The sequence below is a fragment of the Alligator mississippiensis genome, chromosome 9 (assembly GCF_030867095.1).
Source record: "Alligator mississippiensis isolate rAllMis1 chromosome 9, rAllMis1, whole genome shotgun sequence".
NCBI classification, from domain to species: domain Eukaryota; kingdom Metazoa; phylum Chordata; order Crocodylia; family Alligatoridae; genus Alligator; species Alligator mississippiensis.
The window spans coordinates 14498986-14512054 of record NC_081832.1 but is presented as its reverse complement, the minus strand read 5'-3'; the positions used below and the strand labels follow the sequence as shown (position 1 = coordinate 14512054).

Here is a 13069-nt window from a genome sequence, read left to right as displayed (position 1 = left end):
TCACGGTGCCAGCTTGATACAGCATAGCAGTTTCACCAACATGAGGTATAAATTGGTCACAGCCATAATGACAGAAAGAAAATTCTGTAGCTATTATGCATGGCTGTTATCTCGCTCCAGCCCAAAAAGAGCATGTACCTTGGACATGATATCTTCCAATTCACTTCTCGGCTTGTAAGTGCCATCATCATACCGGAATCTGTACATCACCTGCTCATTCTTAAACTGGTGCTTATCTGAAACTGAAACATAAGCACAGTAATTAATAATCACTTTATTTCAACCCTGCTTGCCATTTACTGTGCCAGTGTGACATATCAGTAGATAAAGAATCACAGTGGGAATCTATTATTTCCTATAGCATCTCTAATATGAAGGCAGACTTTTCAGGTAAGCACATAGAATTACTGGGTATAAAAAGATTGCACACATGCATTTCTGAATGGCTGGGCCCAAAGGAATAGTCTTCCAAACTGCTGTAACTTCAATAAAACCAAAATATCGCACAAAATGCTATTCTCTAAACTCTTATGTTCAGTCTGTTTCAGTTATTTAGTGTTTTGCTCCACTGAAGTCAATGGGAATCTTTCCACTTATTTCAATGAGTTTTGAGTCAGACCCTTGCAGATTTAGTAATCCAACTGCAGACAACTTAGTTTTATGGCAATCATCTTTGCAGCTGCCACCGGAGTATACATCATTTTCAAAAGCAGCGAGTATTCTGGTGGGACACCAGGGTACTTGTTTTTAATAGTATGTTCATGCGATAACTGATTGAATTCAATGGTGCTCTCCAGAGACTACTTTCTTTGCTAAAATGGCTAATTTTATAGTAGTGAGAGTAAGATATTATTGTGTTGTGCCACATTTTAATATAATAGTCAAAGAAAATATGCTTCACTGGGCAGGGGCGATGGATAAAACCTAGATCCAAATTATATATATATAAGTTGGTCTCATGTCTAAAATGCAATCTCTTTTTAGGGGGCATGTAGGAGAACAGCTTTCATATTGAAGAGTAAATGCATAAACAAATACAAGCACACACACAGCTCTAGTTCCACAGTCCAGGATAAGTATTAAATCTCAAATTAACCAACAAAATAACTTGTGGATTTGTCAATGTGAAGCACAGATCTGCAGCTGTTCCCAGGTTGGTTTCAGGGGCACCTGCTTCAACCCAAGCAAGGAAGCAGATGTAAAAGACTAGAGAGACACAAGAAAATAGAGCCAAGGGCAGTGAGGAAAGTTGAAAAAGGGGGGCTACTGGCTCTAGTTATCCCTGCCTTTTCTACATGGATATATATGCAGCCAGACCTAGGTGGTGGACCCCAGGTTTTCTTCCTTGAAGCTCCATTTACTGGGCTGGTGACAGTTCCTAGCAAACAGATTTTTAAACAGATTAAGCTACTTGATACTGAATAAGTTTAGATAGTGTTTAGCCAGCCTGTAAGAACGGCGACAGTGACACACAGTTAGCTTCACCCAGCTTAATACTAGCATTTGGTATGAGCTGTGGGGTGGAGAGGCCCAATGTTTAGAAGACTGAACTTGCTTCCTTGTGGATATCTGGGGCTAAGAGTGATCTTGCCTAAACTCAGTGCATCCCTCATCTCTGGGTGTCCTAGAAGTCAAAGAGTTGGCTTTGGTAGGATGGAACAATTGTCCCAGAGGCTAAAAAGGGAAGCTGGCTCCATGATGCAGAACACAAACACTTCTTATCCTTATTCCTTATATGTGAATGGACTTCTGAAGTCCTCTGTGATGGCTACTAGCTTCCCCTTCCCTTTGACATCTGCCCACTTCTGAATCTAACCGAGATCTGCTGACAAATCCTTTTGATTCTTTGTGCCTAGAAAAGGAGTAGGACAGGGTTCTGATGAAACTCCTTTGGCTCTCTGCAGCAGATACAAGGCCAGCACTTCCACATTAGCAGGCCCAGATAAAGGAGCTGAGATTAAAGAAGAGGAAAAGGAAACAGCAGATAAGATGGAGAAAACTCAGCATTCCCACAGGTCAGAGATCCACTATGGCTGCATTATGTTCTGCCTTGGCCATAACCAAGCAGGCCTGGAGATCAGCATTTCTTTTCCCATAAGCGAACACTTTATGGCAAGTGAACAGCAAAAGATAAGGCGTGTTGCCTAATGTGAGGCAATACTGCATGCTTCAGTCTGAACCTCCTGCTAGATAAGGAGACAGATCATGGAGTGTTTTTCTCCTGTAATGGTTTGCCAAAAAAATCTCAAAGCCTTGAGGGATGCTTCTTCAACTGAAGCCAGATCTGCAAATGCTTTCTAGAGTTTGCTTGTTGTTAGCAGGAGGCAGTGATGTTAAAAGCTCTATGTGCATGCAACATTTTAAAAACTCATAGGGCTCTGATCTTTCTGGAAGGTCTCTGGTGGACCTGAGTAACTAATTACTTTGTCATAAGGGAAAGACTGGGTATTTGAGCACTTTTGAAAATCTGCTCCATTAATTTGGTGCCCGAATGGGAGCCAATCTCCTCTGAATTGGGCCTGTAGGATGAATGAATCCGGTCTCCTCTGAATTTGGCCTGTACATGAATGAATGCATCTGCACCTGGGCAATGGAAATATATGTGCTTTGAGAACTGTTGGTGCTGCTGCTGCTTGTTGGCTTACAGCAAAGAAGGATAACAAGCGCCCTTACTTAACACTGTTATAATCGCCTGGAAGACATGCTTGTGGAGCTATAATACCAAGAGATTAAAGCAATACTAGTCTAATTAAATAGCTACCCTACTTAAATTGGATTGAGAAAGATTGCTGAGAAATGTGGCCATCGGGCTTTAAACCATCAAGGAATAAAAAAGCTTATTTTATTTGATGTGCACCTTCCAGGCACATACACCTGAATGCTAGAAATAGGGAACCTGCTGTTTAAACTACATATGCCTGAGTTGCTCTATCTGTTTTCTGAAATGGCAAAATAATGGAAAACAGCAGGAGAAATCTGGGTTTCAAAGGGCAGGATGGACAGGAAAACTTGCTACTTCACTATAAAAATGGGGAGTGGACTAGGTTTCTAAATAGCTAAGGTGTGCAGCAGCTCATACAAACAGCTTGTGCAAAGTGGCCTAAGCACTTTAATAATCTGCCTAGGACTTCAAGGAGAAAGCTTGTCCTCTGGGTTTAATCTCCCAAGTCACAGAATGCATTACTCAAGAGAGAAGCTCTTGGAAATTGAGCTAGAAAGAACAAATCCTCTCCAACAACTCCTTCCTCTAGGGCTGGAAATCTCACTGGCAGGAATGAGGGGGAAATGCTGCCTAACACCGAACACTCCTCAGTTGTGCAGCTGCTGAGGATGAGCCTCATTTTTCAGAGAAAACTGTCAAATGTCTCTCTGCCCTACCTTCTGCAAGATCTTTTGAAGGGTGCTGCAGGAAGTGTGAGGAGATAAACAGATAAGGGCAGGCTCAGGGTCTCCCTGCGCCAGCCCGCTTGCCTGCCCCTTTCCACCACACAAAGAGGTAAGCCCTGTAATAAATTAAGTTTTTTAAATAGGGTGCCACTCAATTCACAAAAGTTATGGAGGGGTGCCTCAAGTCTGACAAGGGTTGTCTTACGTCTAAAAAGGTTGAGAACCACTGCACTATACTCTCCAGTACATAATATCTGGCTCACTCACCATGATGAATGATACCATTTTCCAACAGCGCTTGTCCCAAGTTGACTCCTTCTTCTGGTTTGCTTATCTCCCCAATCTCCATTAGCCAGGATACAAACTCACTGTAGAGGGAAGTAGAGCAGCAGAAGTAATTAGCTTTCTCCCCCTGAAGGTAAGCTGTCACATGTCTCTACACTGCATCATCCAACTACAGGTGACTCCCTTCCTGAAGCAACCGTGACAGTTATTGTATAGGGAGAGGAATGATGATGCCTCTTTTGGATGGCTGGATTATCCACATTTCTGGAAGCATGAAGTGCATTTCCTATGGGGAACTACTCCCATTGTTCCCCTTAATTCACTATGGGCACATCTGCACATCACCCTACAGCGACATAGTGATCACGTGGGTCTACACATGATCAACAGCTACGCTGCTGTAGTGGCGCACTCCCCCATTTTAGTGCACTATGGCAACGTAGCGGCTAAATCTAACCATGCACCACGCACATGGCACAGTACGGGCGATTACTGTGCCATGCTTTAGTCTAATTTCCAAAAGGAAGTACTAAAGCAGGGGTCAGCAACCCCTGGCACGCATGCCAGGCATGGCACACGAGGCCATTTTGCTCGGCATGCCATGGTGAGCCCCAGCTTTGGGTAGCTGCTGGAGCCCGGGCTGCTCCCAGCAGGGCTTGCAGCATCCCAGCTGCCTGCTGGGAGCAGCCCAGGTTCCCTGCTGGCAGCAGCTACCCAGAGTCAGGGCTGGCTGCATCCAAGAGGCTGCAAACAGCTGCGCCAGGCTCTGAAGCCCAGACATCAGCTCTGTACCGATGTGTGCACCCGCTTCGGAGCAGCGCAGAGCTGGTGACTGGGCTCTGGAGCCTGGCGCAGCTGTTTGTAGCCAGCCTGGGCTCTGGGCAGCTGCAGCAAGCAGCGGGCAGGATGCAATTAGCTGTGCCGGGCTCTGGAGCCCAGTCACCAGCTCTGTGCTGGCGGCAACAGCGTGTGCACCTCAGGGCAGACAGCAGGGCAGTGCAGGCCGCCCCAAGGTGAGCTCGCAGTCGCCACCAGCATGGAGCTGGTGACTGGGCTCCAGAGCCTGGCGCAGCTGTTTGCAGCCTTCCGGCTGCAGCTGGCCCCGGCTCTGGGTAGTTGCTGCCAGCCACAGAGCCCGGGCTGGGGGCAGGGGCTTTGGGTGGGGGGCACAGGGCAGCAGGGCAGGGGGGCAAGGGGCAGCAGGGCTTGGGGGCCAAGGGGCAGCAGGGCTTGGGGGGCAGGGTAAGGAAGAAAGGGGCACAAACAGGGCATCCTGCCATGTACCCCTGCCCTCATTTTGTTTTTCTGGCATGCCAGCACTCTGGCACCTTCCAAGGTAGGCATTGTAGGGGTTTTCGGCACTCTGGCCAAAAAAATGTTGATGGTGATGTGTAGACATGCCCTATAAGTAGCAGATTCATGTAAGGAAAGATTGGATATAACAGATATGTATTTGATGGTGTAAAATATGGGCTTAAATGGCATTACACCAAGCAAATGAAAGCATAGTCCCTCAGAGTTCTGGCAAAGCACAGTTAAAAGTCCCGCTGACGGGTTAATTTAGTGTCACTATATTAAATCTGGTGCCTGGTTTATAAATAAATGATTGTCAATCCCTTGTGCCCTACTAAAAGTTTATAGTAAAGGGGATGCTGGAGCATGCAGAGCTGCAAACAGGGATAGAGAAAAGACAGTGAACATGGCTAGATACATAGTACGTTGGCACAACTAGAAAGACAATACATGTAGAACAAATAAACATTGCCAGCCTGATGAATGGGAGACTGCCAGTGTCCTGTCAGTTTAATTGGGGATTACACTAGAAATGTGTTAAGTTCATAGAAAAGAACAAAAGAAATATTTGAAAGCAAAGCAACATATGGGAGATCTGAGCTCAATAAACCAGTTGGGCACCTGCCAATTTGTGTATGGTTGTTGCTTATCAAAACCAGCAACAGTGTCTACAACTATGGGCTTTGAGAGTGACATTTTCAGTATTTCTGGGTTTATCAGCAGCTGCCTCCTCCCAGCCTAGGTAACGTTTGTGTTTTCCTCTGAGAACAACAGAAAGCTCCAACTTCTTAAGTGTCTACATATAACTGTAATGGCAAACAAAAAGCAGTGAGACTGATTCAATACCCCAGTGTAATCTGATGGAAACCAGTTTGAAGAGCTCCTATCACCAGAGTAGTGCAGTGATGAGTAAGATGCTGCATTTGAGAAGGGGAAGACACATGATGTCCTAGTGATTCTGAATCGCTTTGAGAAGCCAGACTGGATAAGGAAATAAACTAGCCAGAGGGATGAAGTGGGAATCAGATGATCCACACCCATTATACAGAACAGGACGTGTTACACAATTGTCTGAAGTACGCCCTATTCGAGACCTACACACCAAGGAGTACAATCATGATTAGACAAGAGACACCAGAGTACCATTGGCATAAATTGTCCACTGATTTCAGGGAAGCTATGACAATTTACACCAGCTGACAATTTGCACCCAGATCTGAGTAGGATGCTATCACTCTTACAGTTACTGCTTATTTCATTAGGAATTGCATCCTTGGACTTTGCTGGGATTGCTCAACACAACACTGTTTTCATTAAATACAAAACCCCAAGTGCTGATGGCAAAAAAAATTGAATCCTTCACCCAACTACTTGAAACGCTTAAAAGTACAAGCTGTTTTTTTAAAGTACTACTTTGAGATTTCTATGGCATTTGGTTCAGAAGTAAAACTAGTAAGTGTTCGCTCTCCCAGCTTAATAAACTCTGAGAAATGTATGATCCAGAAATATTCCAACTCTTGTTATACAGATGCTGGACTGTTGCCAAAAAAGCATCTGCTTGAAGGCAGTTAGAGCCCTGCAGGATCATCAAGGACTTTACAGGATGATGGAATTTTAACTTGACCCATTTGTTGGGGAAAAGCATTCACATGGATTATCTTACTGAAATGTTTATGGACATTAGGCAATTGCATGTGAAAGGGGCCAGCAGACAATTGAGTGACCGCATGCACACAAAATTACCGGTACTTGATTTCTGTACACATCTCTAATGACTCTGGATCTGACTTAAACTAGCAACTGAACTGTGCATTAAATATGACCTAAAATATTTTTAAGGAAAACTCTTTGAGCATCTAATTCAGTCTCATGCATCTGTATCTCAGCTCCTCACTGCCTTTCCTAGTGACTGACTGACAAGGAGTAGTACCAACTGGCTCAAAGAAACGAGATATACTACCCTTCTTCACTTCTACTGGCTGAGAGAAGTGAAAAAGAAAAGTGAGCGTCCCACAGCTTTCACAAGTTGTTCAGAGTGTTTGCCTCACCTCCAGGAGTTACTTCACATACTCTGTCCTTAACACATCAGGGGTTAGATTTCCAACCCTAAGCTTTTACTTTTGCTTACACAAGTACATTGAAATGTGCAAGCAATTTTACATATGCAAAAGCAGAGTCATAAGGTTTCAAAGTACTGATATCCTTGCAACAGACTCTTCCTTCATTTGGGGCAGTCCTGGGCAATAGTCTCCCATGAGCTGATATCAATATTGTGACCTTAAGGACGTGCTTGAAGCATTTTCTCTGCCTTCCTCTTGAGCAGTGGTCACCAACCAGTGGATCTCGATCCACCAGTAGATCTTGGAGCTTCTTGGCATCGATCCGAGGCTGGAGTAGGGGGCTGAATGCCCGTGTGCACACCCCGGCCCAGCGGGTCAGTCCGTGGGGGAGGGAAGAGGTGGGGCTAGACCGAGGCCTCTGCAGTGAGGGACAGTGCCGCAGAGGCAGGAGCAGGGGTAAGTTGAGTCAGATGGGACCTACCTGCTGGGGAAGTGCGCCCCCAAATATTTTTGTCCCTCTGCCTCAATCTGCCCCCCCACTTCCCTCCCCGCAGACTTACCTGCTAGGTATGGGGGAGGGGGGGTTGCAGTGGCACACAGTAGATCTTGGGTTGCTTTTAAATGCCAAAGGTGATCTCCTACTTAAAAGGTTGGAGACCGCTGCTCTTGACCATATGCCTTGACTGAGCTGGGAGAATAAAACTTGCTTCAGGAGTCTAGAGTCAGACATCCAGATGACATGGCTGGCCCAGCAAAGTTGATGTTGGATGATCATCACCTCAATGCTTGTGGTGTTTGCTTGCAAGAGGATGCTAGTGTTGGTGCATCTGTCTACCCTCCGGATTCAAAGGATCTTCTGCAGGCAGCACTGATGGTACTTCTCCAGTGACTTGAGGTATCTCTACCCTTGTTGGTAGGTCTACCCTTGTATGTTGTCCAGGTCTCAGCTGGGTAGACAGATGCATCAACATTAGCATCTTCTGGCTGCATCATCTTGGCCGACACTCATATGTGCCACAAAAAACCCAAACCTGTAGGCACATTTCAATATGATTGGGGGCTTCTTCTTTTGAGAACCTAGGCAGGAACTGCCAGAGAGTGTGTGCAGGTCATAAATAAAATGAATCATTCAGAAAAAGTCCACAATGGAAAAGCAAGTTTACAGAAGGTGAGGACTGAAATGCAACGCATCCCTTGTATAGCTAGGTAAGGCCTGTGGCATCGGTATGCTCTATGTTCTCAAGACCAGTCAAACTGGGGTTGTTGCCAGGCAGGATTGAGGGTAATGAGCAAAAGGAGACATGGAACACTTAAGGACCAAAAGAAATGTCTTTAAAAAGGAAGGGAATAACAAGAAATCTCTACCTGTGACTTTGGGAACTAAGCAAACTATGGGGGCATCAGCTAAAGACAAACTCATCCCAGTCTTTTCATCTGACTGTTTTCTGTTGTGCATAAATTGGAAAATACTATGACCTGGCTCACAGCCAGAGCCCAAAGCTTTCCATGTGAACCCACAAAACATAAAATCAAATCAAATCATCACAGGATCCAAGATCTCTTGCCATACCAGGAATACCAGCCTGTCCTTAAAGACTGCCTTCTGTCAGGCATGAAGATACTGCATCACTTCCACTCCAAGAACACTCGAGGCCAGATGCATGCAAACTGCCTGGGTCTAACGACTGTGGGCAGGAGGGAGGGGAAGTGACTGGATAATCTATCCCTCAGAATTGTTTTTTCCCGGCTGACCATTTTAATTGTAGCTGAAGCAGAAAAGTCTCCTCAGGTCACCCAGCCTGCCTTTCCATGAGCTGTGTATGACATTTCTTTGTGACTCTCCATGAGCTGTGTGTGACATGATCCCGGCACCTGTTCCTGCCTGGGGCGGGTGGTCAGACCTGATGATCTGTTTAGGTCCCTTCCGACCCTAAATACTATGATACTATGATTTCCCTAAAATAGTCCCACCAGTGTTTTACCTAATCTATTCTCAAATAACCCCATCCTGGCACTCTGGCCCCTTCCCCAGAGTCTCTCTTTCAAGGCTTAATCTCTGTCCCTGTTAATCATTTCCTAATGTCTAGCCTAAATATAAGAAACATTTTCTCATGCAGAAAAGTCCTTTTTATCATGTACTTGTATCGAAGTCTTGAGGGCTCTTGTTCATTTTAGACTGTCTCCATTGAAGTCTCTGTCTTAGATTGCCTCTCTCTTCTACTGGAACAACACTACTGAGTTCATATATCAGCCATTAAGCATCCTCTTCTGAATAAAAGGGGAAACAGGTGGGCTATCAAGGCATTAAGCATTTGTAAGTTTAAATACCATTCCTTATTCCTGCCATGTATCTGAAATACCTGTTCTGAATTATTCCACAATTGAATAAGCAGCCATTGTACAGCCCAGCAGGGCAATAAATAGGAATTAATAATGAATTTTAATAAATTGTAATTGTAATGGGGGTTATGACCTTTCCAATTAAGTCCCATCAAAGCACATTTGATCTGTCCTCGCAATACCATCTACTGAAAACTCACAGGCCCTTCTGTTAATTGGTATGAAAGGATCTTTTCAATCCAACCACCACTTACTTGCCAAGAAAGCACTTGGGAACAGTGCTTAATTTTCTCCTCCTGTCTTTGATAAGGTTCACTTTCTTGCTCATCATCTTGTGATACAGCTTCTCTCCTTTCTCTGCAATCATGACGTATGCATCCCTCTCCATTCCCAGTTTCAGACCTGGAATACAAAGGAGGAGTTCCCTCAACAAACTCAGCGCCAAGAGAGCTGAACCCATCCAGATGCAAAGTGGCAGCCACATGAAAAGTTAGGAGTTTACTGCGTAGGCTACTTCCATGATCATGGCTAATATGGGTCCTTTCCTGATCTCATTATATGCAACTCTCACTGGTGGTGTACAGAAGAGCTTGCAGCCTTTTCTCATGTTTCCCATGGAGATCAGCAACAAGCCCCACGTTTGTGGCTCTATGACAGAGCACAGTGGTATCAGACACATGCAAAACTTTGGGCAAGCTACAAATAAGATACTTATCATTTCAAAATTCATTTGTTATGATGTCACCTTTAGACATTGAAATTGCCTTCATAAGCTTTGTCTGACGTGGCAGAAATCTTTTCAGAATGTGATGGCTGTGTTGAGTATTAATTCCTCAGCCTATCCCATTAATACACCATTTACAAATGACACTATGCTAACAGGCACACTTGGGTAACTATATCATGTGTGTCCACATGGAAATTTTTATTTTGCTCAAGAAAGGGTCATGGGAGATTTTAACCTCCCAGTTATCAGTTTCAATGTGGCCCAAATTAAATGTGACTGAAAGTTGCAATGGGTTTAAAAGAGCCTGTTTTTCTCATTCCAGCTCCTAAGGAATATGTATGAATATCCCCCAAACCACCATCATGAAGGCTAATTCCCTGGCACTCTTCATTCAGTTTTTGAATGGGCCATGGAATATGCTGTAAGTTCCTGTCCTCAGAGATGAGGGTTAAGGGCCCTGGGTAAGAACGGTTGCGTACTTGTCAACTGTGCAGGAACCTTTTCTAGAAAAGAACAAGATTTTGCTTTCTAGTTATATTATTCTAGCACCTTTTATGAGTAATGGATATATTTATAGATTAAAACAATAGACTAAAAGCCTAGGTAGAGAATATTTTTAGCAATTTCCAATGGATGAACAGTTTGCCTTTTGTATCTAGATCCTTTCAAGGGTGCTGCAGGGTGCCACAATGTTAGCAATGTAAGGTATGCAAACAGGATTAATAAAATAAACTCAGAGATTCTCAGTAGGAATTCATAGTGTTAAAATATTATGATGTGAACTTTCTGAGTTCTCTGCAATAGAAGAATAACTCCATTCTTTATCTGCGGTCAAAAAATTAGTGAGAACTGAGAGCTGGCATTTTCCAAGTGGTACACTGGAAAGTGGTTCCCTCCCCCTCCACTTTCACCAGGACAGACTTACCAGATGCACGCAGATCTCCATGCTGCCGGGCTATGCACATGTATGGGCATTTATCAGCCAAATTATCAGCCACATTAGGCCAATTTCTGATATAATCAATTTTCTTTACATTGGTGCTGATCTGATATTGGACCAATGTACAGGTGCACCTCTAAATTTTGGTATTTGATTTTGGGTTTTTTATCATGGAAAATCAGAGCTCCCCCTGCCCCCATCACTCACAGAACGCAGGTCCAGGCCCCTCACTCCCAAGCCACAGCCCCTCCAGCCCTTCTGGTGCTCCACACTCCCCTGCTACGGCCCCCCCCCACCCCTTGTGGTGCTCCTCACTCCCCCACTACAGCCCCCCAGCTCTGCTGGTGCCCCTCATCTCTCATCCACAGCCCCTGCCCACCCCAGCCCTGACAGAGAGGGCCCCCAGCTGCCAGGGCTATGGGGCCAGGGAGCTGGGTCCACAGCCCCATGACCCTTGCAGGCAGAGGCAGTGGCTGCTGCAGTGGAGCAGAGCACAGAGCCTGGCTACCTACCCTGCTGCCTGCTGCAGTCTCGGGTGGGGGAGAGGGATGGCTCCCCGCTGTTGCGCACACTCCCGGGGAGGCAGGAGGGACCCACGCCCCCCAAATCTGTGCACAGGGCAGGGGTGAGGCAGGCTGCCGAATGAGGGCTTGGGCTCCCCACCCTACTGCCCCTCCCCTGGGACCTCCTCAGCCCAATGGGTGTGAGCTGGCATTGCAGGGCACAGTGGGGCTGGGTGAGGACACTTGTTGCTGCTGCAAGCTCCATGTTGCTGTAGCAAGGCATTTCCTGCCCATGTGGCAGCAGCAAGGGTGGCAGCACAGGGTTTTGGGCAATGGCACAGGCCCACAGTGGGCAGCCCACACCCAATCCCACCCCATGCACAGGTCTGGGGGGCACAGGTCCCCCTTCCCCCGGGGAGTGCATGGAATGGCGGGGACCCAGCCCGCCCCCTCAGACGAGGTGCCTGCAGCCCTGTCCCGCTCCTTGCCAGGGCCCTGCAGCTGTGCATTCCACCCCAGGCCCCAAGCCCCACGCACTGCCCTGCTGGGCAGCATCCCCAGCCTTGCCCAACTCCCTCCCTCACTATGGGGACCTCAATTCCGCCCCCCACCCCCCGACTTACCTGTGGGAGCTGGTCTCCAGGCTGTGCATATACATGCACATGGCGCCCCCTGCCAGACCGCCCTCCTCCCGGTGCCCCCCAGCCCTGTGCAAGCTGGAACTCTGCCAGGCTGCAGAGAGCTCTTTGAAAGGCCGCAAAATCCACAGGTTTCTCCATTAAAACGAAAAATCCTTGTTTTCCTTGAGTAAAGGGGGAAATCCATGTTTTTCTCCATTTTTCCATAGAAAATGGAAAACCCAGATTCCTGTTTATTACACAGATTTAGTGCATGTGCTTAAGAAATGAGTCTTATGCAACATTTCATCTTGCACAGCATTTGTTTCATGTATCCAATATCTGGTTAAAGGTTTTGGCACTGCAAGCCTGCTGGCTCTTTGCCACCTCCCTCACCATCCCATGACCTGATTCAACTATGCATGCTGACATATGTAGCCAAGGTTAATTTGCAACGTGAACTTGTGATAGAAAGCAGCCTGTGTAATAGTACACAAGTTTCACTCTGGCCTTACATCACTGAATTCCCTGCGCTCTGATGTCAACAGCGGCTGGAATGCACATTCTACCCCTCTCATCCTACAGGATTGGGAAGTTCACCAACCTTTTAATCCAAACACTGATAGCTTGGTGACCTTTCAAGTTCTTTAATTCCAATGAAGCTTTCCAATAAGGTCTGGAATGCCTACCCTAATAGCTGTGCTTATCTGGGTTTCCTGTCATCAGGTACCACACCATAAACCAACATGACAAAAAACAGCAGAAAAAAATCTCAAGAGTGGCCAGCATTGCATGAAAAGCTTTTGCTTCTCTGATCAAAGTTTTCTTGTATCTTCCCCTTGATTTTTGTTTTTATGGATGTGTACTTTTGGTTTCTTCAGAGTTATTTGCGCCAGCCTTATATCATCCTGTATTTG

General features: G+C 45.9%; 1 protein-coding gene across 2 annotated transcripts in view; it reads right to left on the bottom strand.

Moving 5' to 3' along the window:
• Window positions 1-13069, bottom strand: part of PREX1 (phosphatidylinositol-3,4,5-trisphosphate dependent Rac exchange factor 1) — a 229901-nt gene that overhangs the window by 72478 nt on the left and 144354 nt on the right. For both annotated transcript variants that reach the window (XM_019484535.2, XM_014609519.3), the window contains exons 10-12: window positions 9620-9767; window positions 3655-3755; window positions 139-242 (exon numbers count right to left, since the gene is read on the bottom strand). In XM_019484535.2, the coding sequence (XP_019340080.1) occupies window positions 139-242; window positions 3655-3755; window positions 9620-9767 (353 nt within the window). The remainder of the gene's footprint in view (window positions 1-138; window positions 243-3654; window positions 3756-9619; window positions 9768-13069) is intronic.